Consider the following 24015-nt stretch of genomic DNA (forward strand, 5'->3'; position numbering starts at 1 on the left):
GGGAACTTATAGATTAAAAGGGACTTGAGACATACCAATCGACTGCAATATGGATCCTACTTCCAACAACAACAACAAAAAACTAGAAAAAATATATGAGGCAAATAGTGAAATCTAACCACAGACTGGTTAGTAGTTGATTTATTATTAATTTTTTAGGTATGATAACGGTAATGTGATAGATTTTTAGAGTCCTTATCTTTTTGAGATACGTACTAAAACATTTACAGATGAATTGATATGATATGGATTAGCTTCAAAATACAGTAGATTAGAGGAGGCGTGTAGCTAGAGGTACATATGAAGCCAGATTAGACAAGAGCTGTCATTGTTGAAGCTGGGTGATGGACACATGGGGGAATTTTATCTCACTCTCTTTACTTTTGTTTGAAATTTTCCATAATAAGTTAGAAAGGTCATGATCACTGAGAATGGCATAGCTCAGTAGGTTTATTTTGTTCATTTTCTCCTTGCTCTTTTTGCCAATATTTATCATTTACCCCATCTTATTGTAGCCATGTCAATCACTCTAAAATTTTCAAGAGGTAAGGTAGGGTAAAGTATAAACAAAAACATATTTGCCTGCCTACCTCTATACATGCTTCAGTTTCAATCACTATGCTTTTTGGGGTCATTTTTTGACCTAAATTGTAATTCTGTGATTGCCCTTTTTCCTTCTTCACTCATTTAACCTCTCACATTCTGAGTGTTTTTCCTAAGTTCATCCTCTTTATCACGGATCGATAGATAGATGGATAGATAGATAGGTAGACAGACAGTGTGTGTGCCCAAGTGTGTTACATAATATTCAGAGATGATATACAGATATTCATCTATATATAGATGAATAGATATACTTCATTCTATATGGCATCTATAGAGAGAGATCTTTCTACCTATTGATGTAGACGTTATAGATATAGTTTGCAGTGACAGGTCTGCTTTGGCTTCTTCCATTAGTGATTTGCTTTGGCAATCATGGTTTTTACTTTACTGCATTCTATTTTTATCCCTGTATTCTTGATAATCACAATGTCCTCTCAACTTACTGAGAATATAAAGAAGCTTTCTAAATTTTTCTTTTTTCGTTCAATAAAGCTATTTGAGGTGGATGATTTTCTTCCAAGCGCATCTTTATTCTTCTTCCCTTCATTTGCCAATGTCAGAGAGTTTGCTCTTTTCTTTTTAGTTATCTTGAGCTTAAGGAGTCTTTGTTTTGAGAAATTAGGCCCAAAGCTCCTGCTCAGCGTCTGTTTGAGGGCAGGGAGACATCTTGGGTCCAGAGTCAGAGGGTAGACTGGATGAACAGACTGAAGCCTGCCAATATCTGGAGCCAGAGGGGAGGCTGGTGTCATTCTAGTTCCCATTCCTGCCTTATAAGCATGAATTAAGGCAGAGAAACCCAACCCTTGACAGGACTTAGTAATAAAACTCAGGGTGAATGGGAAAGCAGTCAGAAGAGGCTGTCGGCACCGTGAGAAGGACCACAGCAGACTGTTGATGCTGTAGCTGGACAACATGATGCTAAAAGAAGATCGGACCATAAAAACTTTAAAAAAAGTTTTTTAAAAGTAGAATCTGAAGAATAAAACAAGCAAACAAGAAAATGAAACTATCTGGGCTGCTCAACTGAATTGAAACTCTGAGATTCCTGTGCCAGGGCAAAAGAAAGAGCAAGTGCAGAAATTATTTGTGCCTCAGATAAAGCATGAATTTTAAGGCTGCTTTGATAACCACCGATGTGTAAAAACAGGCATACCAAAGTGAGCGACTTCTGGGGAGTTGAGCCTCTCCAACATAAGCTTTGTGACAAGTTCATCTGGAATGCTCTGCCCGCTGACCAGCATGGACTGCAGCTAAGAACAAGCACAGAGAGTGTACATTACCGTATAATGTATCTGTGACACAGAGCCTTCTAAAAAAATCAGAATAACTTTGAAACTTAGATTGGTTTACCATAACTCCTGATTGGGTTTCACTGGCAATCTGTTCTTCTAAAACTGGTAAGGCTAAAAGATGAATTCGCAGTATTAGCACAAACTGGTATTGGAATTGTCACACTACGAAACACATTCATGTGTTTTGTAACTGGTAACAAAGATTAACATTTGTATATCACTTTAGAGTTTACAAAACCCATTTATACACCTTATGTCATTTAAGCTTAACCAGGTTATGAGGCAGCAGAATTCTTGTATTCCACAGAGAATTTGTCTCTGTCACTCGCTATCTAAAAGATCTTGAGGAAGCTAACTTCCTAAACACCTCTGCCTTGCATGCTTATGCCCTGTGTAGGATGCAAGAGAACGTGAGGACGACATGAATTTGTGCATAAAATAGTGATTTGGAAATTGCAGTATTGCACAAAAGTATACACTAGTATTACAATCATGCGCTGGATAAAGACGTCTCGGTCAATGACACACAGCATATACCATGGTGGTCCCATAAGATTAGCACCATATAGCCTAGGTGTGTAGTAGGCTGTACCATCTAGGATTGTGTAAGTACATGCTATGATGTTTGCACAATGACAAAATTGCCTAATGACACATTTCTCAGAATGTATCCCTGTCATTAAGCAACACATGACTGTATTAGTCCAGATACTTTTACAATCATACAGTTATATCCAGAGCCCACTAATTTTGCAAACTGACTCTATAAAACGAAAGTATGCATCAAGAAATGTTAAAACAGGTAAACACTGATTAGAAAAAGGGATCCTGAGGATGAAATTCCAACAATGTGTGTCTTTTTTAAAAGGAAATATTCTATCCCTTGATGGGAGACATCCTGGGATAGAAATGGCAGGCGCATGACCTAGGGGAGGATGCAGCAGCTGAATTATGTCCCCAGGTGCTAACAATCTATGAAAGGTTTGGTATTCTTTAAGATCTCCTACAAGTGAATTTTTTTAATCAAAGAAAGAGGAAAGTTTTAAAGTTTCTTTTATGTGTGTGTATTACATGTTACTGAATTGTTCTCTCCCCAAATTGTACCAGACCACAACTTCACAAACAGCATGTGGAATGCTCATTTCATAACATCCTTGCCAACAGTAATTGTAGAAACTTTAAATATTCATTGCCAAATTGATAGGATCAATGTTATTTTAGTTAACATTTCTTTGACTAACAATTAGGTTAAGCTCTTTTTCTTACGTTTGTCTATTTTTATTTCTACTTTTATGAATTGCTGATGGATTCTTTTGCTTATTTTTCTATTAGGGAATAAATAGTTTTATTGATTAAAATAATATTTACATATAAAGACAACAATCCTTCTTTCATATATTGCAAATAATGCAAAGCAATTTACAAATAAAAAAACCCAAAATTTATCATTCAAGATAATTAAGTCCTGGAAACTGGTCCTAAGAACAGCTGTGAGAGTTCCTTTTCTTCTCATCTTTCATAGGGAGACACCCAAAACACACATATCCTCAATAGTTCAAAATTATGGAATTAGAGAATTGGAGCAGAAGAGTGGAGTCAAAGGCATTTCATAAACCCTCCTAAATTCTGTGAACAAAACTAGGACTAATAGAAGGGCAAAACATGTTTGATGCTATTATGAAGACAATATTCACTGGCTTGATAGTGATGTGTGATGAAGCAAACACAAGCAAATGTTAATCCTAGAATCTGGGTGGTGAGTAGACGGGTATACAGGTGTTCATTGTACAATTTTTTACATTGTTATGCATATTTGAAAGTTTCTATAACAAAGTATTAGGGAAAAAAGATAAAATTTACCTTCCACGCGAACACATTTCCATGCCTGTGCTATCTGATGGGCTAATGTTGTCTTCCCAACCCCCTTAAAAAAAGAAAGATGTTGTTTAAAACCCAATAGAACAGCTATTTTGCCAGTGAAACAGATATTCTCATTTTTAAAGATTCTATTGAGGTTACTATTACATAAATGTAATCAAGTAAATTTTTTTTTGAGGAAGATTAGCCCTGAGCTAACTGCTGCCAATCCTCCTCCTTTTGCTGAGGAAGACTGGCCCTGAGCTAACATGCATGCCCATCTTCCTCTACTTTATATGTGGGACACCTGTCACAGCATGGCTTGACAAGCGGTGGGTAGATCTACACCCAGGATCTGAATCAGGGAACCCTGGGCCACCAAAGCAGAATGTGCACACTTAACTGCTATGCCACCAGGCTAGCCCCTAGATTTTAAGTCATACAATGAAAGTCTAACAAACACACAAAAAAATAGCACACTATGTGGTTTTCATTCTTGTACAGTAACACAATTATGATTTTAAAAAATTAAAAAATGACATTAAATAATAATTTAGAAGAGATAACTTACCGGTTTCCCAAATACAACAAAGCAAACAGGTTTAGACAACAGAAAGTTTTTTTCAGCTTCATCTTCATTAAATATATCCACAAAAGGATGCTCTTCTGTCTTCTCTTGAAAAGTCATAATACAAAATACTACATAAGAAAGAGTAAGATTGTTAAAGCACCCAATTTAGTTGGAACAGGCAGGCAGGTTAGGGAGAAATAGAATATTCTGTGAATTTACTTATCTCAGAAGACTTTCCACATTACTAAGCAGATGGATTTTGCCACTGATCACAAATAAGTTAACCTTATTTATTAAAACAATAATAGGTTCTTAGTTGCAGACCAAAAGCAAAATCTAGCTATATGCTATATAAAAGACAGCTAAAACAAAGTGTTCCCGAAAAACTAAATTAAGGAAAAAACACATACATGTATACATACACATATATGTCATGATACATGTATTCTATTAAAGATCAAATTTAATGTTATACATACACACACACATGTATATGTGTGTAGGGGCTACTAATGTCTCTACAAGAAATCCTAATGGAAATTAGAAAATATGTAGAACTGAAAAATAATAAACATAATCTATAACAAAACTTACAAGATATAGCTAAAGTACTATTTAGAAGACTTAAATACTTACATTAGAACCAAAGAAAGTCTGCAAAGTAATGAACTAAGCTCACAACTTAAGATGTTAGAAAAAGAAGAACAGGAAAAATAGAGAGATATATTTTAAAAATTAATAAAATAGAAAGCAAGCATTATATAAAGGGGATCAAAAAAGCTAAATAGCTGTATTTGGAAAAGACTTATACATAGAAAACTTAGGCAAGATGGATCAAGAAAAGAAGACAGAAGGTATAATTCATCAATATTAGACAGTTTTTGAGAAGTGTGGTTTCTTACACGTAAAAATTAAGATTTTTCTATGTTTTTCTTCTTTGTTTATTTCTAATTTTCACTATAATCAGAGAATGTTTTCTCCATATTATATTAATGTTTTGAAATTTGTTTAGGATTGCTTTATGGCCTAGTACATGATAATTATCAAAAAAATTCCCTGTATCCTTGAAAAGGATATGAAATTTACATTTGTTTGATGTAGTGTTCTTTAAACATTGTTTACATCAAGTTTGTGAATTGTATTGGTTAAGTGTTCCATAATGTTTACTGATTTATTGTCTACTTGATTAAAAAATATTAGACATAGGAGAAAGGACTACAGAGATAATGCTGCAGATATAATATAGATAATAAAAGGATATCATAAACAGAGTTATCCCAAATAAATTTGAAAACTTAAGCAAAATTGATAAATTCCTAGAAAAATCAGCTTAGTAAGAAAAAGAAGCAAACCTGAGTTGTTCTATTGCCATTAAGGAAACTGAGTGAGTAACTCAAAAACTTCTAACAAAGAAACCAGGTGGTTTTAGTGAAGAGCTCCCAGTCTTACAATCTTTCAGACACTCTTTCAGAGAAAAGATAAAGTGGAGACTGCTTCCATCAGTTTATGGGTCTCACATAACCTCCATAGCTAAGTCAGAGAGTAGTGCAAAAAAGCAAAGTTATGTGCCAATTTCATTCATGAACGAGATTTTAAAAATCCCAATCAAAATATTAGCAAATTGAATCCAGCAATATATAAAAAAGATCATAACATCATGACCAAGTTGGGTTTTCCCCAGGAATTCAAGGCTGGTTTAATATGAGAAAATTAATTTATCATATTAAAATAAATTAAAGGAGAAAAACTATATGATCATCTTAATAGATGTAGAAAAAATATGAGACAATTCAATACCCTTTAATGATTAATAAAAGATAAACCTCTTCACAACTAGGAATAGAAGGGAACTACTTTAACTTGATAAAAGGTATGAACAAGAGACAAACATTATATTTAACGATTAAATATTAAACATTTTTTTAAGACAAAAGAAGGAAAACTAATTATTTCCAGTTGATATGAAAACCCAAATTTATCACAGATAAACTTTAAGAATTAATGAGATAATCCAATTTGCTGAATTCAAAATCATTATACAAAATTCAGTTGCATTTCTATACACCAAAAATAGCTAGAAAACGTAACCAAAGATAAATATTGCTTACCTTAGCAGCAAAAATATAAAGTACCCAGGATTAAATATAACAAAAGATATACAAGCCATTTATAGAAAAATTACAAAACCTTATGAAAAGACTTTAATGAGTAGACTTCAAAAATGGAACAAAACTATGTCCCAGGGTCTGGAACACTGTTCACGGAACAATGAAAAACGGATTGGGGGGCTATATGCTTCTAGGTAAATGGGCTATGATCATAGTTCTCTGTGGAAGTTAGGAAAATTCAAATAGGCTTAATATACCAATACTATTTTAAGATGTCATTATGAAACAAGACATATAATAAGAAATAATACTAGTATATTAAAAAGACTTGAGATGAAAACTTCATGAACCAAAGGGCTAAAATTTCAAGTTTCGTCTTTAATGCCAAAAAAAATAAGTAATGCTGCTATAAAATCTAGTGATAAAGAGGCAAATGCATCTAAACCTTTTAGAGAGCTAGTGCATTTATTAAAGAGTCTTTAATAAGTACACTAAAACCAGGGCCCTACAGCCTAGAATAGGGATATCTCAGTAGATGTCTAAGTATCTCGAACCCCAAGATTTCCCTGAATGCTCTGCATTAACAGAAGTAGCCCTCTCCTCACTTCTGGAAGATAGTAGCCTCTCCTTGCCTCATCTCAGGCAGATGCCTCAGAAGACAATGCTTGCCCTCCACAAGATCTGTCTTTGCCTTCCTTCATAGCTTCTAGAGCAATAACTGGGGTCAAGTGTGAGCCCCACTCAACTGGGGAGGCGCTGGTACAGGAAGAAAGCTAAGAGAAAGTGCTGCAGGGACTAGCTATGATGTACCAGGGCCTAGCTATGATGTACCAAAAGGAACTAGGAGAACATGCCTGGGAAAAGATCTTGAGGATGCTGGGTGGGGGAATGTAGACTGGGAAGAGTTGTGGGCTCTCTCCCATGACTCATGGTTTAACATGACATCTGGAGTGGGTCCTATTTCACTGCTGGTAAGGTTCCTTAAGCTTGGAAAAACACAACAGGGGCGGCCCTGTTGCCGAGTGGTTAAGTACCCATGCTCCACTTTGGCAGCCTGGGGTTTCACTGGTTCGGATCCTGGGCACAGACTTTGCACCACTCATCAAGCCATGCTGAGGCGGCATCCCATATAGCACAACCAGAGGCACTCACAACTAGAATAAACAACTAAGTACTGGGGGGCTTTGGGGAGAAGAAAAAGGAAAAAAGGGAAAAAAAAAGATTGGCAACAGATGTTAGCTCAGGTGCCAACGTTTAACAAAGAACAAAAACACAACAGACTGTGTAGTAAACAAGGCGGAAATGCTGGAACTACCTTGGCAGAGCACAGAGGAAGATGTCAAAGGCTCACAGAGGTGACATGTTAAATGGATTTATTATATGAGGCCAGAGAACTCCTCAGCCAGCTCTGCTTTGTGGGATGGCCAGAGGACACTCCTTTCATTAAGGCATTACAGAATGAACTAGTAAGGGGGCACTGGCATCATTAAGAAGCTCAGGGGTGGCTGTCCCTTTTAGGCCAGCCCTGAAAGTCGGGGAGAGGCTGATATGATACTGGGTTCCCAGGTGTCTGTGGGGGTGACAGGGTCTGGAAGACAGAGGCCAGGTGGCAGCACTTAACCATCAGAATCAAGTAGGTATAATTACCATAATGGGCAGCAAGCCCAGAATGGCAACAGGCAAGACCAAGAGAGGTCTGTGGCGATGGCTAATAAACAATGGGATTCCTAGGGGTGAGACAGACGAGCAGTCCATGAAAATGTTGATTAACTTACATTTCTAAAAAACGAGAAAGGGCCAGTTAGAGAAGGATAATCTCTGGATGACTCCACTCATATGAGGAATTTACAAATGTGGAAAAAGAGAAGAGATTAGTGGCTACCAGGGGAAAGGTGGGGTTGGGGGTAGGCACAAAGGGTGAAGTGGTGCACCTAGAACACGAATGACAAACATTAATGTACAACTGAAATTTCACAAGATTGTAACCTATCATTAACTCAATAAAAAACAAACAGACAAAAAAACAAGAAAGGGCAAGTGAACCAAAGGCTGATGTCAGCAGCCACAGTGGAAAATCAGGATTCCTTGCCCAGTTCTTAGCTCCAGAGCCTACTTATTGAAGGGGAAGCAAAGAGCCCTTGAGGATAGACCCTATAACACCATAACAAGTTTTTATGATAGGGATTCCCCAATCCTTCTCCAAGAGAACCTACAACCATTAACTGGAGAAATATACACTGTGGAAATGGGAATATCTTATTCTTTCAAGGGTTATGGGATACGGGGTCTGAGCTGCCTGTGACACCAACAGATCCAGAACGCCCTCATGGCCTCCTGTTAGAGCGAGGGTAAGTGGAGAACCAATAATAAAAGGAGTCTTGGCTCAAGTCTGCCTTACAGTGCATCCAAAGAGCCTGTGGGATCACCTCGTGGTTATTTCCCTGGTCCCTGAGAGCATAACGGGGGTTGAAGCTGGGAAAACCTTCACAGCAGCTCCCTTCCTGTGGAGTGAGAGCCATTGTGGTAGAAAAGGCCAAATAGGAGCTCATAAAACTACAGACCTGCTCCTTGGCCCCTGGTGAAGATAAATAATAGTAAATCATTCTGAATGAAATGGAAGAGTGCTACCCAAAACTACCTAAAAGATGCACAGTCCTGGTTAATTCTCCAGTCTGGGTGTTTGCAAAAACCAGATAGATCATGACAGGTGATAGTGCACAACTGTAAACTTAACCAAGTGTAGCCCCAAGTGCAACTGCTGTGCAGAGGACATCTTTACTGCATCGACAAAGCTTCGTGCACTTGGTGTGTAGCTACTCATCTGGCAAATGCATTTTTTTCAATCCCCACCAGGAAAGAGGCTCAGAAGCAGTTTGTATTTTCTTAGAAAAGTCAGCAATGGACATTCAGTCTCACCCCAGGACTCTCCCGCTCTTTGTAACGAATGTGGTACTACAAAGAGGTCTTGTTGTTCCATGATACTGACAATATTGGACCTGGTGAACAGGAAGTGGAAACTGTTCTGGATGCCCTCATACGACACATGAACACAGTAAGTGAGAGATAAACCTATAAAGATTCAAGGGCCTGTCACTTTGGGGAAGTTTTAAAGGGTCGGTGGTCTGGGACATTCTGAGACTTTCTCTCCAAGGTAAAGGACAAGTTATTGTGCCTCATATCTTCCACCTCTAAAAAAGAGGTGCAGTATTCTGTAACTCTCTTTGGTTTTTGGAGACAGCACGTAGCACACTTGGGAATACTGTTCTAATCCATTTAATGGTGACTTGAAAAGCTCTCACTTTTGAATGAGGCCCACAGCAAAATAGAGCTCTGAAGCAGTTTCGGGCTATGGTACCAGAGGCCTTGCTTCTTGGGCCACATGCCTGGCCAGATCCCATAACGCTAGAGGCAGCTGTGGTAAGTAAGGACATTGTTTTGAGTCTTAGGAAAGCCACAAGAGGAACCTCTCAGTGTAGATCATTGCTACCTGCAGCTGAGAACAATTCGCCATTCAAAAAGCAGCTCCTGGCATGTTCCTGGGCTCTGGGAGAGAATGAATGCCTGGCCAGAGGACATCAGGAGACTATGCAACTGCAAATGCCCATCATGAGCTGAGTATGTCAGACAGATCAGGTCGTAAACTTGGGCAGACACAGCGATAATCCACTGAATGAGAAAAATGGAACACTGGGATCAGGCCCAGGCAGGTCTGGAGGGTACAAATAAGTTTTACAAACAAGCAGTCCAGGCCCCCGTGTCACCTGTCTCTTGCTCACCAATGTCTCTCCTTCAGCTCACACTTCATACAGCATTCCCTAGACACAGGTGATAGAAAATGAAAAAAAAATCATGAATGAATCATGATATATTCGTACAAATCATAAGTGGAATAATTCCAAACTTTAGTTCCACTCAGGAGTAGCCCCAAAAGGTGGGAACTAGGGGTAACCCTCCTGATGAGTGGAGCTTTAAGCAGTATTTCTAGGTCCTCAATTTGGAAGACAATGCTGAATGGCTTGGTCAAGGGCCTGGAAGGAGAAAGACTGGAAGATAAGAGAAAAAGAGTTCTGGGGAAGAAGCATGTGAATGGACCTATGAGAGTGGTGTAGCGAACACACTCTATGGTGACCCCTAATGAGTCACGCCCTTCTGTGATTCCCCTCCTTTGAGTGCAGGTGGAATCTGTGACTTGCTTCTAAATATAGCAAAGGTAATAGAAATGTCACTCCCATGATAACGTTATGTTATATAAGACTCCATCTTAGCAGACTGGAGAGACGTCCTCGTTGGCTTTGAAGAAGTAAGTTGCCATGTTGTAAAAGGACCACACGGCAAAGAACAGTGGGTGACCTCCAGGAACTGAGAGCAGCCCCTGACCAACAGCCAGTAAGAAAACTGGGACCCCAGTCCTACAACCACAAAGAGATGACATCTGCCAATGATCTGAATGAGCTTGGAAGTGGATTCTGCCCCAGTTGAGCCTCCAGATGAAAATGCAGCCCAGCCAACACTGTGATTGCAGTCTTGTGAGACCCTGAGCAGAGGACCCAGTTCAGCTATGCCAGGACTCCTGGACATGGAGACTGTGAGATAATAAGTGTGTGTTGTTTTAAGTTGCTAAATTTGTGGTAATTTGTTATGCAGCATAGAAAAGTAATACAAGTAGACACAAAATACGCGGATCTTTGTTTCACAAAGCACCCATTTCAGAAGAGGCCTGATCAGCCAGGTGGACAGGATGATTATGCAGTAGACGCCAGGCAGTCTTTGTCCTCAATCACCTCAGTGCCTGCATAATGGGCTCATAAATGGAGTAGGCATGGCGGCAGGGATGGAGTGATGGAGGTTACAGATGGACTCAACAAGGGTCTCTCTCATCAGGCTGATCTGGCTACTACTACTCCTGAACGTCCTACCCGTCTGCAGCAGAGACTGAGGCTGAGTCCTCAATGTGGTACATCCATTCGGTGACAAATGGATTACACAGGACCCCTTCACCTTGGAGAGGACAGCAGGTGACATGTGTTCCTAGCATGGGTTTGCCTTCCCTACTCACAGTGCCTTGGCCAGCACTACTATCTGAGGGTTTGGAGCGTGTCTCCTTGATCATCATGGGATCCCATAAAATATTGCCTTGGATCAAAGGATCTTCTTTCTTTTATGTTCTTTTTATTTTATTTTTTAAAGTAATTTTATCGGGATTATAATGGTTTATAACATTGCGTAATTTCAGGTGTACATTATTGTTTATCAATTCCTGAATATACTTCATCGTGCTCGCCCCAGTAGTCTAATTTTTATCCATTACCATACATATGTACCCCCTTTGTCCCTTCGCCCACTCCCCAACCCCCTTACCCTTTGGAAACCACTAATCTGTTCTCTTTATTCAAAGGACCTTGTTTATAGCAAAGGAGATACGATAAGAGGGATCCACTGATCCTGCCACACACCACTTCCTCTAGAAGCTGTTGGTCTGAGAGAATGTTGGAATGGCCTCTTAAAAGTAAAGCTAAAGCACTAGTTTGGGATTGTGTGCGACTGAGACACTGTACTTCAAAATGAGAACTGTGCTTTGAACCAAGGGATGGAAGTAGGAGTGGCCCCTCCCTCCATTACTCTCAGTGATTGACATGAGGAATTTGCATTCCCCTTCCTCACAACTTTAGACTATGCTGGACTGGAGGTCTTAGTTTTGACTGAGGGGAGAGATGCTTCTATCAGGGGACCCACTTAGTTAGGTTTCACCAAATCTAAAACTGCTGCTGCCACCTGGTCATGCTTGGCTCCACATGCCCGAATGGAGTCACTGCATTGACAGGTTGCTGACACATAACTGGAGCAGGGAGATGTATGTCTTGAACTCAGGGATTCTCTGAGACTCCTCTCGATGATTTCATGCCCAGTGAATGGATAATTGTAGCGACCACAACCTGATAAGGACATGGTAACCAGAGGCTTCCACCCCTCAGGGATGAAGGCTCGTTACCCTAATGGGAAAACAACTTAGACCAGCAGAAGCGCTGGCCAAGGGTAAGGGAAATCTGTAAGGTTGGTAGAGGAGGGAAGTGATGAATTATCAATTATAGACTAGAATTAGTTGTAGTAGCGGATTCTGTAGCTTTTTCCACTAATCATCTTTTGGTGAGTCCTTTTCTTTTAGAAATTGGGACCAGCCGCTACCTTGAAGACTCAGAGACAGGATGGAGTGAACTTAATGTGGGGGAAGAGTGGATATCAGTGGTGCAAAGGTTGAAATGTAGTAGTTGCTATTAGTGCCCATATCCACTTGACATGTACCTTTTCTATGCATGGCCAGCCAGACTTCCAACTGCCAGCACGTGTCACTCTTTGCCTAAGGGCTCTTTCTGAGTGCCACAACCTAGTCTGCCTGAGCACAGGGCAGCCTGGAAGTTCCAGAGAATTAATGTTCTGCGCTACATAGCAGGCCTCAGCCAATAACCAACGGGAGTTGGTGAATAATACCCCAGCTCCCTTGCCCCTTAAAAGGGAATAACTCTGAGACATTATTCCAGTATTATACCCAGGATTCCCCAGTGAATTCAGCACACAGAGAAATCTGCTTGATAATCTCCCCTTTATTAGCTTACTTCCCTTTTCTGCTATTGTTTCCTGGGATTAATTCCTATATAAACTACTTGCCCTCAAACTTTTGTTTCAGTATCTGCTTCTGGGTGAACCAAACTAAGACAAAGTTCAAATGGAAGTGCTGAATTATAGTATAATAATTGAAAACAAAATATTGGAAATCAGAATTCTACAGATATTTGAGTTGTTATCCTAAATAAAAACGTTGTGCAAATATTTAACTCATATTCAGAGGAGTTGGTTTTCATTATGAAACAGGACAGAACTAGATATTTTTCCCAGTTAAAAGATCCAATTCGATGTGAAATGCCAGAACTGCATCTTTCTAGTTCTTACTAAAAGTGGTACCAAACTCTGAAAAAAACCCTAAAATAATATTTATTTTTAAAAATTTGTAATTCCTCTATTTTGAATTTACAATATAATCTCTAATATCACATGTTATGTAACATAATCTCTAATATTATATTATGTATTTATACTATAATTTAATAAAAATGTTTAATTTCCTTACATTTTTAGCAGTTGAGAAACTCTCCAACAGTGGGTTCTGCGGTTTGCAGGGGGCCCACTTCCTGGGAAACCTAGCACTTCTGCCTAGGCTAGATTAGCTGTCACTCCAGTACATTTTATACTCTCATAGTAGGTGCTCAATAAATATTTGTGGAATGAAGACATTAGTCGTTGAAAGGGAAAGTGCTTTCAAAAAGTGAGATTTACAAGATATCCCGAAGTTTAGTTTTGCAAGAAGAGGATCTGGTCTGGGGTCCCCGCAGGAGGTGGGGTTCCATCCAATTGATACCAAAATGCATGGGGGCGGTGGACTACGACCCCTACTTACCTGGCAGCAGCGGACCCCAGCGGACTCCACCACCGCGGCCGCAGCCTCCTCCCGGGACTCTCGGATCTGTTGAGCGGTTGCCTAGGGAACCCCGGCCAGTGCAGAGCGCGGGGCTTCTGGGGGGCGGGGCCTCGGGAGGTGGGGCTGTAATCGACTGATTTCTTATTTTAAATATTCACTTTTGCACCTAATTTTGTATTTATAATTATAATACATTCCTTTTTACAAATATGAAAGTTGATGATCACAGAGGGTACATACGTTGCCCATTTATGTTCACGCACATCAAATGGAAGAAACCCTATTGGTTACCGCCTGACTCCAAAGCCAGTGCTACGCTACGTTGCACTCCACTCCACTCGACAGTCCATTTGTAGAATTTACAAATGGTTAGTCTTAGGCACAGATATGTGGCAAAGTCCAAAGTTTCCGACTTTAGGTGATTTCTTACAAATTCCTTGAAACACAGCCTCTAGACAATACTATATATTTTGTTGACCCTCACAAGGGTAAAATAGACAACAAACAGACGTGAGGGGAAAAACGCCGACACAGTGAAGGACCATAGGACAGGTTTTCAGGAAAATAAGGCCAGAAGAAGTCAGGGGGAAAAAAGACCAACTTGGGAATGGATCTATCTGCAACTCGGAGAACCTCCTTAAAAGAAGTAATCCCGTCCTAAATCGTCCCCCTTTTCCAAAGAGAGAGACCAGATAAAACGACAGACTAACCTAACCAGGAGACTTTTCCTCCGCCCACTTTTTCTGCTGCCCTCACCAAAGATGGCATCATTAGCTTCCTCCCTTAGCAGCAAGCAGGCTCCGGGAGCCTCTACACGACCTCTCTATGGGACATCCTCCAGCTCCGCCCCCGACGTCCTTGGGGCGGGGCTTGCTTTGGAAGTGGGGTTCAGGGATCCGGAAACACCTGAGCTGTACCCGGTTATCTACATTTTTAGTGCCCGGGCAGTGTGTTTCGCAGTTGGACGTGGTGTCCAGGGCCTGAGGTGTCCTCTCTCCGGGTCTCTTGGGGCAATCTGGAGGTTGCTGGAACCTGGGCCGCGGCCTGGTGCCCTGTCGTGGGGTCCCTCATTTCCTCCGGCCATGCCCACGGCCGCTGCCCCCATCATCAGCTCGGTCCAGAAGCTGGTTCTGTACGAGACCAGAGCTGTGAGTACCCGACGCGGCAGGGTGCGGGCGGGAGGATGGCGGCCGAGTGGATGTGGGGCCGTAGGGCAGAGGCAGCATCCCCTCTTCCGAGTCCCCTAATCCCAGCCTTGGGGCACGTCCCTGAGGGGGCTTCGCCCTGTTGTCGCATCCAGGGCACTGCTGCTTTTGCATGTGCGCCTTTCCATTTAAAAGCCACTATTGGAGCCCACTGGAAACAGGTGCTTGTGGTATCTCAGAAACTGCTCATGAGGTTCTGTACAAGTTCCTGGATTCTTTTCAACTTTCAGAAAGTCTGTTAGAGTTCTCCAGTTCACTAGTTACAGTACAGGCAGGAGTATGAAAAAACGTTTTTGACTTGTGAATCGGTAACTTGTCTGTTTTGCTGTTCCATAGCATACCTCACCGTGATTGATACTAATTATGTGCACTTTTGTTGCTGAAATTTTTGGTTCTCTTTATTTTCAAATAAGCTTACACTTCAAGGTAACAAGATTGCATATGCTGGAAACCTGCGTAATACTCCTCCTTATGCAAGAGTGGCTTATAAGGCACATTCAGTGGAACTTGGGTAGTCTCCTTTAGATAGAGTACGAGAAGGTACTTATCTTGACGGTTTCTCATGGGCCTAATAGAATGTCTGCCTCAGGTCATCATTAGTGTAGAAACCTTGTTGACCCTAAATTAATTTTGCTGACAACTTCATTTGATTAGCTCCAGACTAGAGGATGAAATTATCTAATACAGTATACTGTATTTGCAAATATCTTCAGTTATTCTCTGAGGAGAGTCATACAAAAGTATCATTTGATTTGAAACAAAACCTTCTGCTCTCTGTACAATGTGCTGGTAAATGTCCCTAGTTAGAAACATAGATATTATACTTAAAATACAGAAATTTCAGCCTGTTAATAAGCTGAGCATTTGTGAAGACTGGCTAAGATGTTAGTGTTCTTTCTTTTGGTATAATTGTTTTATTTTTGTTTTTTGGTGAGGAAGTTTGGCCCTGAGCTAACATCTGTTGCCAATCTTCCACTTTTTGCTTGAGGAAGATTGTCCCTGAGCTAACATCTGTGGCAATCTTCCTCTATTTTGTACGTAGGACATCTCCACAGCACAGCTTGATGAGCAGTGTGTAGGTCCACATCAGGGATCTGAACCTGTGAACCCTGGGCCACCAAAGCAGAGCCATCGAATTTAACTACTATGCCACTGGGCTGGCCCCAATGTTAGTGTTCTTTCTAAAATACAATTCATATTATAGGGCTCTTCTGCTTGGAAACTTTCAGTGGCCCTGTTCTGAGGAGAGGACACTCTGAATCCCTTAGTTTGGCATTCAAAGCCATATATGATTTGTCCTCAACTTGTCTATCTGGTCTTATATGTAATTTAATATCAATTTAGCAAACATTTATTAAGATTAACTGTGTGCCTTTATGTGCCTTATTATGCAGTAAAATCGTACTGCTTTCAATTCTATATATCTATCCTGTGTTTTTCTGTTGTTCTCTCCGTGTAATGTCCCACCCCTTTCTCTTGTCAAAATCTTGGTGGTCCTCACAGCACAGATCTGGTACAGTGCCTTGCAAACAGATGCAAGATGCAAAACAGATAGTGGTTGAGAGAGTGTAACATGAAGTGACGTGTGTTTTAGAACTTGGTTGCAACCCCTCTCAATCATCTAAGTAATGGAAACCTACTCTGGCCAGCTTAGAGATCCAAGGTGAGTCCTTCAGAAGGATGCTGGGGAGCTGTTGCATAGGATCATTGGAGGAGTCTCACTCCTCAGCCTCTGGAAAGGCAGGGACGAGACAGCAGGATTTTGAGAACCCTCTCGGAGTGCTGCCAAGGACATAGCACAGGTGCTGGGAGAAGGAATCTGATGGACTCAGCTGTGATTGGGAATCTGCCCCTGAGTGGACAAATCGTTGTGTCCAGGAAGGGGTCCGGCAGTAATGACTTGTTTATGGTACCACCCCTTTGTTTCAAGGACTGGTTGGGCCAGGGCAACCACCCTGAGAAATGTCTGCTGCCTTTAATCTTTGAACCTCAGTGTTCTCATCAGTAAAGTACATGATTCTTCTTTTTTATGTTTTCGACTTAAACAAAGACAGAAGCAGAAAGATTTGTTTGAGTAATAAGCTCAAAGCTTAAGGGATATCAATAATTTAGAAAAAGGCATAAAATTACTGGCAACTAAATAGATTCTAGGAATTAAAAAAGAAAACAACTATAGCTGGTTGTATTAATGAGAAGAATAGCGAATGCTTATGGAAACTTCTAAGCCAGGTGCTGGTCAAAGCACTCTACATGTATGTTATTATTTAATCCTCGTAAACCCTGTAAGAGGTAAATGGTGTTACTACTACTGTTATTATTCAGTGAAGAAAAAATTGAGGCAAAGAGAGGTTCGGACAGTGCTACTGGAAGTGTGGTCCAGTAACTGGACTGCGACAAATTGCATACAGAAGTCAGGAGTAAATGATTAGAAACTTTTTAGCAGTTTGACGGAGTAATTGTATTTCTGATGAATGGGATAATTTAGAACATTGGGTTTGTGGTTTGTATGTCTTTGGTTTTTTGTTTTTAGCTTTTTTATTATGGAAATTTCAAGCAATTACGAAGTAAACAGAATAGTATAATAAATCATATATCCATCACCAGGTCCAAATTACCAACATTCTGTCATCCTTTATTATCTATAACTTGTTCCACTCCCTACCCACCACTTATTATCTTATAAGGTTCTTTTTAATAATTTACGTAAATTGAAATGCACAAGTCTAAGCTGTAGAATTTAGACGGATGCACGTGTCTTAACCATACCCCTGTCTTGCCCCAGAAAGTTCCCTTGTGTCTCTGTCCAGTCAACTGCCCCCTGTCCGTTCCTGGCAACTAGTGTTCTTTTTTTTTTTACCTTTGATTAGATACTCCCGTTCAGGAATTTCATACGAATGGAATTGGACAGTACGTACTCTCTTGAGTCCAGCTTCTTTTGCTCAGCGTAATGTTTTTGAGGTTCGTCCGTATTGTCGTGTGTTTCAGTAGTTTGTTTCTCTTTATTACTGAGTGCTAGTCCATTGTATACATATTCCAGTTTGTTTACTCATTTTTTTCCCTTTGATTTAGACTGTCTCCACATTTAGTCTGGTGTCAGTAAGCCAGCTGTGAACATTCTTGAACAAGTATATTTGTGGGCGTGTGTTTTCATTTCTCTTGAGTAAATACCTATGAATGAAATAGGCTAGTCCTAGGGTTGATGTTAGGTGGTTGTACCATTTTACACTCCCTTCAGCAAGGTAGGAAGATCTCCATTGGTCCACATCCTTGCTAGCATTTGATGTGGTCAGTCTTCTTAGTTTTAGTTATTCTGGTGGGTGTATAGTGGTATCTCGTGGTTTTAATTTGCATTCCCCAATGACTAATGATGTTGAGCATCTTTTCATGTGCTTATTGGCCATTTTTATATCTTCCTTTGTGAAGTATCTATTTAAGTCTTTTGCCCACTTTAAAAAGTTGGGCTGTTTGTCTTTTTATTATTGATTTGTAGGAGTTCTTTATATATTCTGGAATCAAATCTTTTGTGATATATGTTTTGTGAATATTTTCTTTCAGTCAGTGGCTTGCCTATTCATTTTCTTAATCATCTTTTTTCAGCTTTATTGAGATATAATTGGCAAAACTGTAAGATATTTAAATTTTACATGTGTTGATTTGATATATGTATACTTTGTGTTAATGATCTTTTGATGAGAAGTTTTTAGTTTCAATAAAGTCTAATTTATTAGTTTTTTTTTGTGGTTATTGATTTCTATGTCCTATCTTAGAAATCTTTGCCTACTCCCAGAGCACAAAAATATTTTCCAATGTTTCCTCCAAAAGATTTACACTTTTAGTTTTTACATTTAGGGGTGTGTTTCATATTAAATTAATTTTGTGTATGGTGTGCTGTAAGGATTGTATTACTTATCTATTGTGGTGTAACCAATTACTCCAAAATTCAGTGGCTTTAAACAATAGACATTTAATATTCACACAGTTTCAGTAGCTCAGGAATCTGGGAGTGACTTAGCTGAATGCTTCTGGCTCAGGGTCTCATGAAGTTGCAGTCAAGAGATCAACTGGGCTATAGTCATCTGAAGGCTTGACTGGGCTGGAGGATTTACTTCCAAGATGGCTCACTCACATGATTGGTAAGTTGAGCTGGTTGTTGACAAGAGGCTTCACTTCCTCACTTCATGGATGTTTTCATGAGTGTTCTTACACGGGAGCTGCATTTGTCCAGAGGGAGTGATCCAAGAGAAATAAGGACGAAGCTGTAATGTCTTTTGTGATCTAGCCTCAGAAGTCACACTCCATCATTTCTGTAATATCTTATTGGTTATGCAGGTCAGCCCTGTTCAGTGGGAGAGCACTGTACAGGAGTATGAATACTAAGAGGCAAGAATTGGTAAGAGTTCTTGGAGGCTGGCAACCACAGGGATTGAGGTTTACTTTTTTCCATACATGAATTGTCCAGCCTCATTTGTTGAAAAGATTATTCTTTCTTTATTGAATTTTTTTGGCACGCTTGTGAAAGATTAGTTGAATAATTGTGAGTATTTTGTTCCATTGATCAATTTATGGCATTACCACCTTGTCTTGATTATTATAGTTTTATAATATGTCTTGCAATCAGAAAATGTAAGTTTTCCAATTTTATTCTTTTCCAAAGTTGTTTTGGATATTCTGAATTCTGTGCATTTCCATATGAATGTTACAATCATCTTGTCAATTTCTTATAAAAATCCTGTTGGGATTGTGATTTGGATTTCATTGAATCTCTAGATGAATTTGGGGAGAACTGAATCATAATAATACAGAGTCTTTCAATCCATCTCTCCATTTATTAGGTCTTTGCTTTCTCTCAGCAATATGTTGTAGTTTTCAGTGTATAAATTTTATGTCTTTTAAAAAATCTATTCCTAAGTATTTTACAAGTTTTGATACTATTGTCAATAGAATTTTAAATTTGGTTTAACAATTTCTTGTTCTAGTGTATAGAAATTGAGTTGATTTTTATATATTAACCTTTTATCCTGAAACTTTGCTAAACTCACTGTGTTGAGAAGCCAAAGTTGATGTACTGAAGTGAGAATATGCGGGTTATGACCTACTGGATGCAGGGGCACAAACCATCCACATGGGGTCAGCAGGTAGCTCCATCAGCATCTGAGCTCCCACTTTGGGGGAGTGAAATCCATGGGGTTGTTTTCACTGAAGGTGCAGTTTCAGTACACCCACACAAAGGAAGTAGAATCACAAGATTTGTTACAGACCCCAGGAGTGGGGTGAGGGAGTTGGGAGGGTAGTTTGGGGTCCACAATGAGCTGGAAGAAGGGCATTCCTCTGTCCCGGGTCACAAGCAAACAGGAGACAGAGAGCAGGGTAGCAAGCGCCTATTACTTGTAAGGTGGTTGGGGTGGAGGTCACTAACTTCTCAAGCAGTTATTTTAAAAGGTGCCCTAGGAAAAGCAAAGTGGGAACTTATTCTAGGAATCCTAAGCTCAGGTACTTACGTAAATGACCAGATTCTGGGTTTGAGCAGGGTTATCATACTGTAAAATGCCTAGGCAGCAACTCAATATACTTGTTTTTCTCATTACATTTACTTATTAGTTCTAGTAGCTTTATTGTCATTTCCTTAGCATTTTCTATGTGAATAATCATATCGTTTAGAAAGAGGAATGCTTCTTCCTCCCTAATCTGAATGCTTTTTTCTCCTTGCCTTATGGCACTGGCTAGGACCTCTAGTACAAAGTTGAGTAGAGGTGGTAAGAGCAGACATTTTCTTGGTTTGTTCCTGATCTTAGGGGGAAAGCATTCAGTCTTTCACCATTAAGTGTAATGTGAGCTGCAGGTTTTCACAGATGCCCTTTATCAGGTTGAGGAAAATTTCTTTCTATTCCTAGTTTGGTGAGAGGTTTTCTGTTTTTTTTTTAAATTATGAATAGATGTCAGATTTTGTCAAATATTTTTTCTGCATCTGCATATGGCATTTCTTTTATTTGCTTAGTATAGTGGATTACATTAATTCATTTTCCAATGTTAAAAAAAACTTGAATTTTTGGGGTATGCTGTACTTGGTCATGCCATATTATTTTTCTATATGGCTAGATTCTATTTGCTAATATTTTGTTAAGGATTTTTACCTATGTTCAGGATATTGGTCTATCTTTTCTTGAACATCTTTGTCTGATTTTTATATCAGGGTAGCTCTGGCCTCATAATATGAGTTGAGAACTATTCCTTCTATTCTCTGGAAGTGGTTATATAAGATTGGTATTGTTTCTTTTTTTTAAATGTTTGCTAGTATTTACTACTGAAAGCATTTGGTCTTAGAGTTGCTCTGTGGGGCAAATTTTGATAATGAATCAGTTTCTGTAGCAGATATAGGGCTATGCAGATTTTCAGTGGGTCTTGAATCAATTTTGATAAATTGTGTTTTTTAAGAAATTTGTCCATTTCATCTTAGTTGTTGAATTTGTTGGCATCAAGTTGTTCATAATATTCCCTTATTAACTTTTTGATGTCTGTCGAATTTGTTGTTAAACTCCCTCCTTCATTCCTGACATTGGTGTTTGTGTTCTCTCTCATTTTTTCTTGATCCATCTTGCTAGACATTTATCAATTTTATTACTTTTTTGAAAGAACCAACTTTTGACTAATTTTCTCTCTTGTTTTCTATCTAATCAGTTTCTGCTCTCAGGTTTTTTATTTTCTTTCTCTTAGGGGTTTTGGATTAATCCGTTCATCTTCTTCCAACTTCATAAGGTAGTAATTTAGATCATTGACTTAATTTTTTTCTTTTATAATACAAAGCATTTATTTTTATTTATTTATTTTTGGTGAGGAAGATTGTCCCTGAGCTAACATCTGTGCCAGTCTTCCTCTATTTTGTATGTGGGACACCTCCGCAGCCTGGCTTGATGAGTGGTGTGTGTGTAGGTCTGCACCCAGGATCTGAACCCACAAACCCCAAGCCTGCTGAAGCGGAGTGCACGAACTTAACCATTATGCCTCCAGGCCGGCCCCTATAATATAAAGCATTTAAAACTATAAATATAAATAGAAAAATGGTCAAAAGACTGTGCAAAAAGTATTAGAAACCTGAACTACAGATAAAACAGTACATTTTTATATGCAAAAAGATTTTATAAATCAGTCTGAAAAATAAAATATCTGGCAAAAAAGGATAAGGACATGAATAGGCATTTTGCTGAAAAAGAAGTATGAATATTAAAAGATATTCAACTTGTGAATAATTAAAGCAATAAAATGAAAATAGAATCCCATTTGTCACCTGTCAGAATGGCAAAGATTGGAAAGATTGACCGAAGTCATTGTTGGTGGGAGTGTATTAATTGGTTATCAAGGAGTTAGGGGACACGTTAAGGAACAAAAGAGACAGTGGGCAAGATGGGCTGTCTCTTTTCCTGAGCCTTCATTTGGAAGGATAATTGGGTAGAATTGTCCAGGTTGTCATGATTACCTGTGTTTAGAGGTGGATTTTGAGGGCTATTTGAGAGGAGAGGGAGGTAGGTTGGTAGACAGCATGCACGAGAGGTAGTTCTGGCCTTGTAGAGGGTCTGCTCCTTGCCACACTTACCTATTCTCTCTGGTGCCCAGCACCTTCATGCTGCCCTTTGGCTCCTGTGATGATGCTCTGGCCCTTACCTGTCCTGAGACCCGGGCCTGCAGATTAACAGAGCCCAGGTGTACCCCTAATGCTCATAGAGCCCAGTGCAACTAGCAGTTGCCCACAGGAGGTTTAGCAACCTGAAGTTATCCCAGAAGAAACTGCAGCTTACCTTAGACGACTTCCAATGTATAGCCCTTGCTTAATATATGATGCCCCAGGCATCTTGCCATTGCAATAAGTGACCGTTTCATAACAAAGAAATGGATGCGTAGCGGTTGACTTTAAAATTGGTAGCTGAACAGAACTGTGGCAGAGTTTTGTGTTTGCGTGTGTGTTTCATGGGGGCGAAGTTGTTACTCTTCCTAGCTCAAAATTGTCAGTATGTATGTATGTGTGTGTTTGTTTATTAAATTCCTGCCTCATTCCAAAAGGATTCAGGGAAGCTTCTCCCTCCTCCCCACCCTGTCACACAGTAGAATAAGTAAGAACCACTCATGAGGATGCAGCTGACTTAATTGGCCTTGATATTAGCCTTGATTTGTGAAATTAGGGGATGGGAGAGAACAATATAGGATGTGGTTGGCTAAGGGATTGGAGCAGGAAACCAAAGGATATAAAGTGAGAGAGAGAAGCATAGTGGGTATAGCCGGTTGGAGGTGACGAAGTTTCCACTTGTTTTAGAGGGGATTTGAAGCTTCCACATCCGTAAGGCCCTGCAGCTGTAAAGCGTGAACTTGGAGACATCTTTTGACTTTCAGAGGCTCCTTCCCCTTTCTGGACTGCATCCCTGACTGTGGGATTGCTGGAATAAGGGCGGTGGCAGGCCTGCAATACTGTTAGATTGTGAGCAGTGACTTCCTGGTGATCTTTAAAAAGAATACCTTTATTCTGAAAGTTCAAGTGAAGTTTACTGTTAATTGACGCTGTCAGACAACCTAAAATTTCTCTTTCAAGAAAGCTGGTTTTCTTCCCTCAGATGAAAAGTGAGTGATTAATTAGCCTGCCATTATAAAAGGAGATGATAATGTTAGTAGATACTGAATTTCCCGCTAAATGGATTAACTATTGTATTCCATTTGGAGTTCATGTATATATTTTAGAAACACATTAATCTTTATACTAAGTCACTGCTGTAAAAGCTACATATTGAAATTTTAAGCTTTGTCTTAACAGTGATAAGTATCACTTTCAGAAGAGAGCCAGCTCAGATCATCTGCTATCTTAATGGGCATTTTAATGTAGCTTTTTTTTGGTATCCCAATTCTCCACTCCAATTCCTACCAA

The 24015-nt window shown here is 39.6% G+C and overlaps 2 protein-coding genes across 10 annotated transcripts in view; one reads left to right on the forward strand and one right to left on the reverse strand.

Moving 5' to 3' along the window:
- Nucleotides 1-13960, reverse strand: part of AK9 (adenylate kinase 9) — a 124184-nt gene extending 110224 nt beyond the window's left edge. For 5 of the 7 annotated variants that reach the window (XR_011497750.1, XR_011497751.1, XM_070496416.1 and 2 more), the window contains exons 1-5: nt 13885-13960; nt 4327-4454; nt 3759-3822; nt 1957-2009; nt 1760-1856 (exon numbers count right to left, since the gene is read on the reverse strand). Coding sequence is in view for 5 of the 7 variants with exons in the window: in XM_070496416.1 (XP_070352517.1) it covers nt 1760-1856; nt 1957-2009; nt 3759-3822; nt 4327-4443 (331 nt within the window). In the remaining 2 variants the exon portion in view is untranslated. Of the gene's footprint in view, nt 1-1759; nt 1857-1956; nt 2010-3758; nt 3899-4326; nt 4455-10210; nt 10250-13884 lie in introns of those variants that run through there. The other 2 variants (XM_070496417.1, XM_070496418.1) reach the window with 2 other exon arrangements.
- Nucleotides 13961-14646: 686 nt separating this feature from the next.
- FIG4 (FIG4 phosphoinositide 5-phosphatase) overlaps nt 14647-24015 on the forward strand; it is a 116015-nt gene continuing 106646 nt past the window's right edge. The window contains exons 1-2 of one of the 3 annotated variants that reach the window (XM_070496755.1): nt 14772-15053; nt 21822-21863. In XM_070496755.1, the coding sequence (XP_070352856.1) occupies nt 14988-15053; nt 21822-21863 (108 nt within the window). In that variant the 5' untranslated portion in view covers nt 14772-14987. Of the gene's footprint in view, nt 15054-21821; nt 21864-24015 lie in introns of all 3 variants that reach the window. The other 2 variants (XM_014839023.3, XM_070496754.1) reach the window with 2 other exon arrangements.

The sequence above is a fragment of the Equus asinus genome, chromosome 24, assembly GCF_041296235.1.
Source record: "Equus asinus isolate D_3611 breed Donkey chromosome 24, EquAss-T2T_v2, whole genome shotgun sequence".
Taxonomy (NCBI): Eukaryota; Metazoa; Chordata; class Mammalia; order Perissodactyla; family Equidae; genus Equus; species Equus asinus.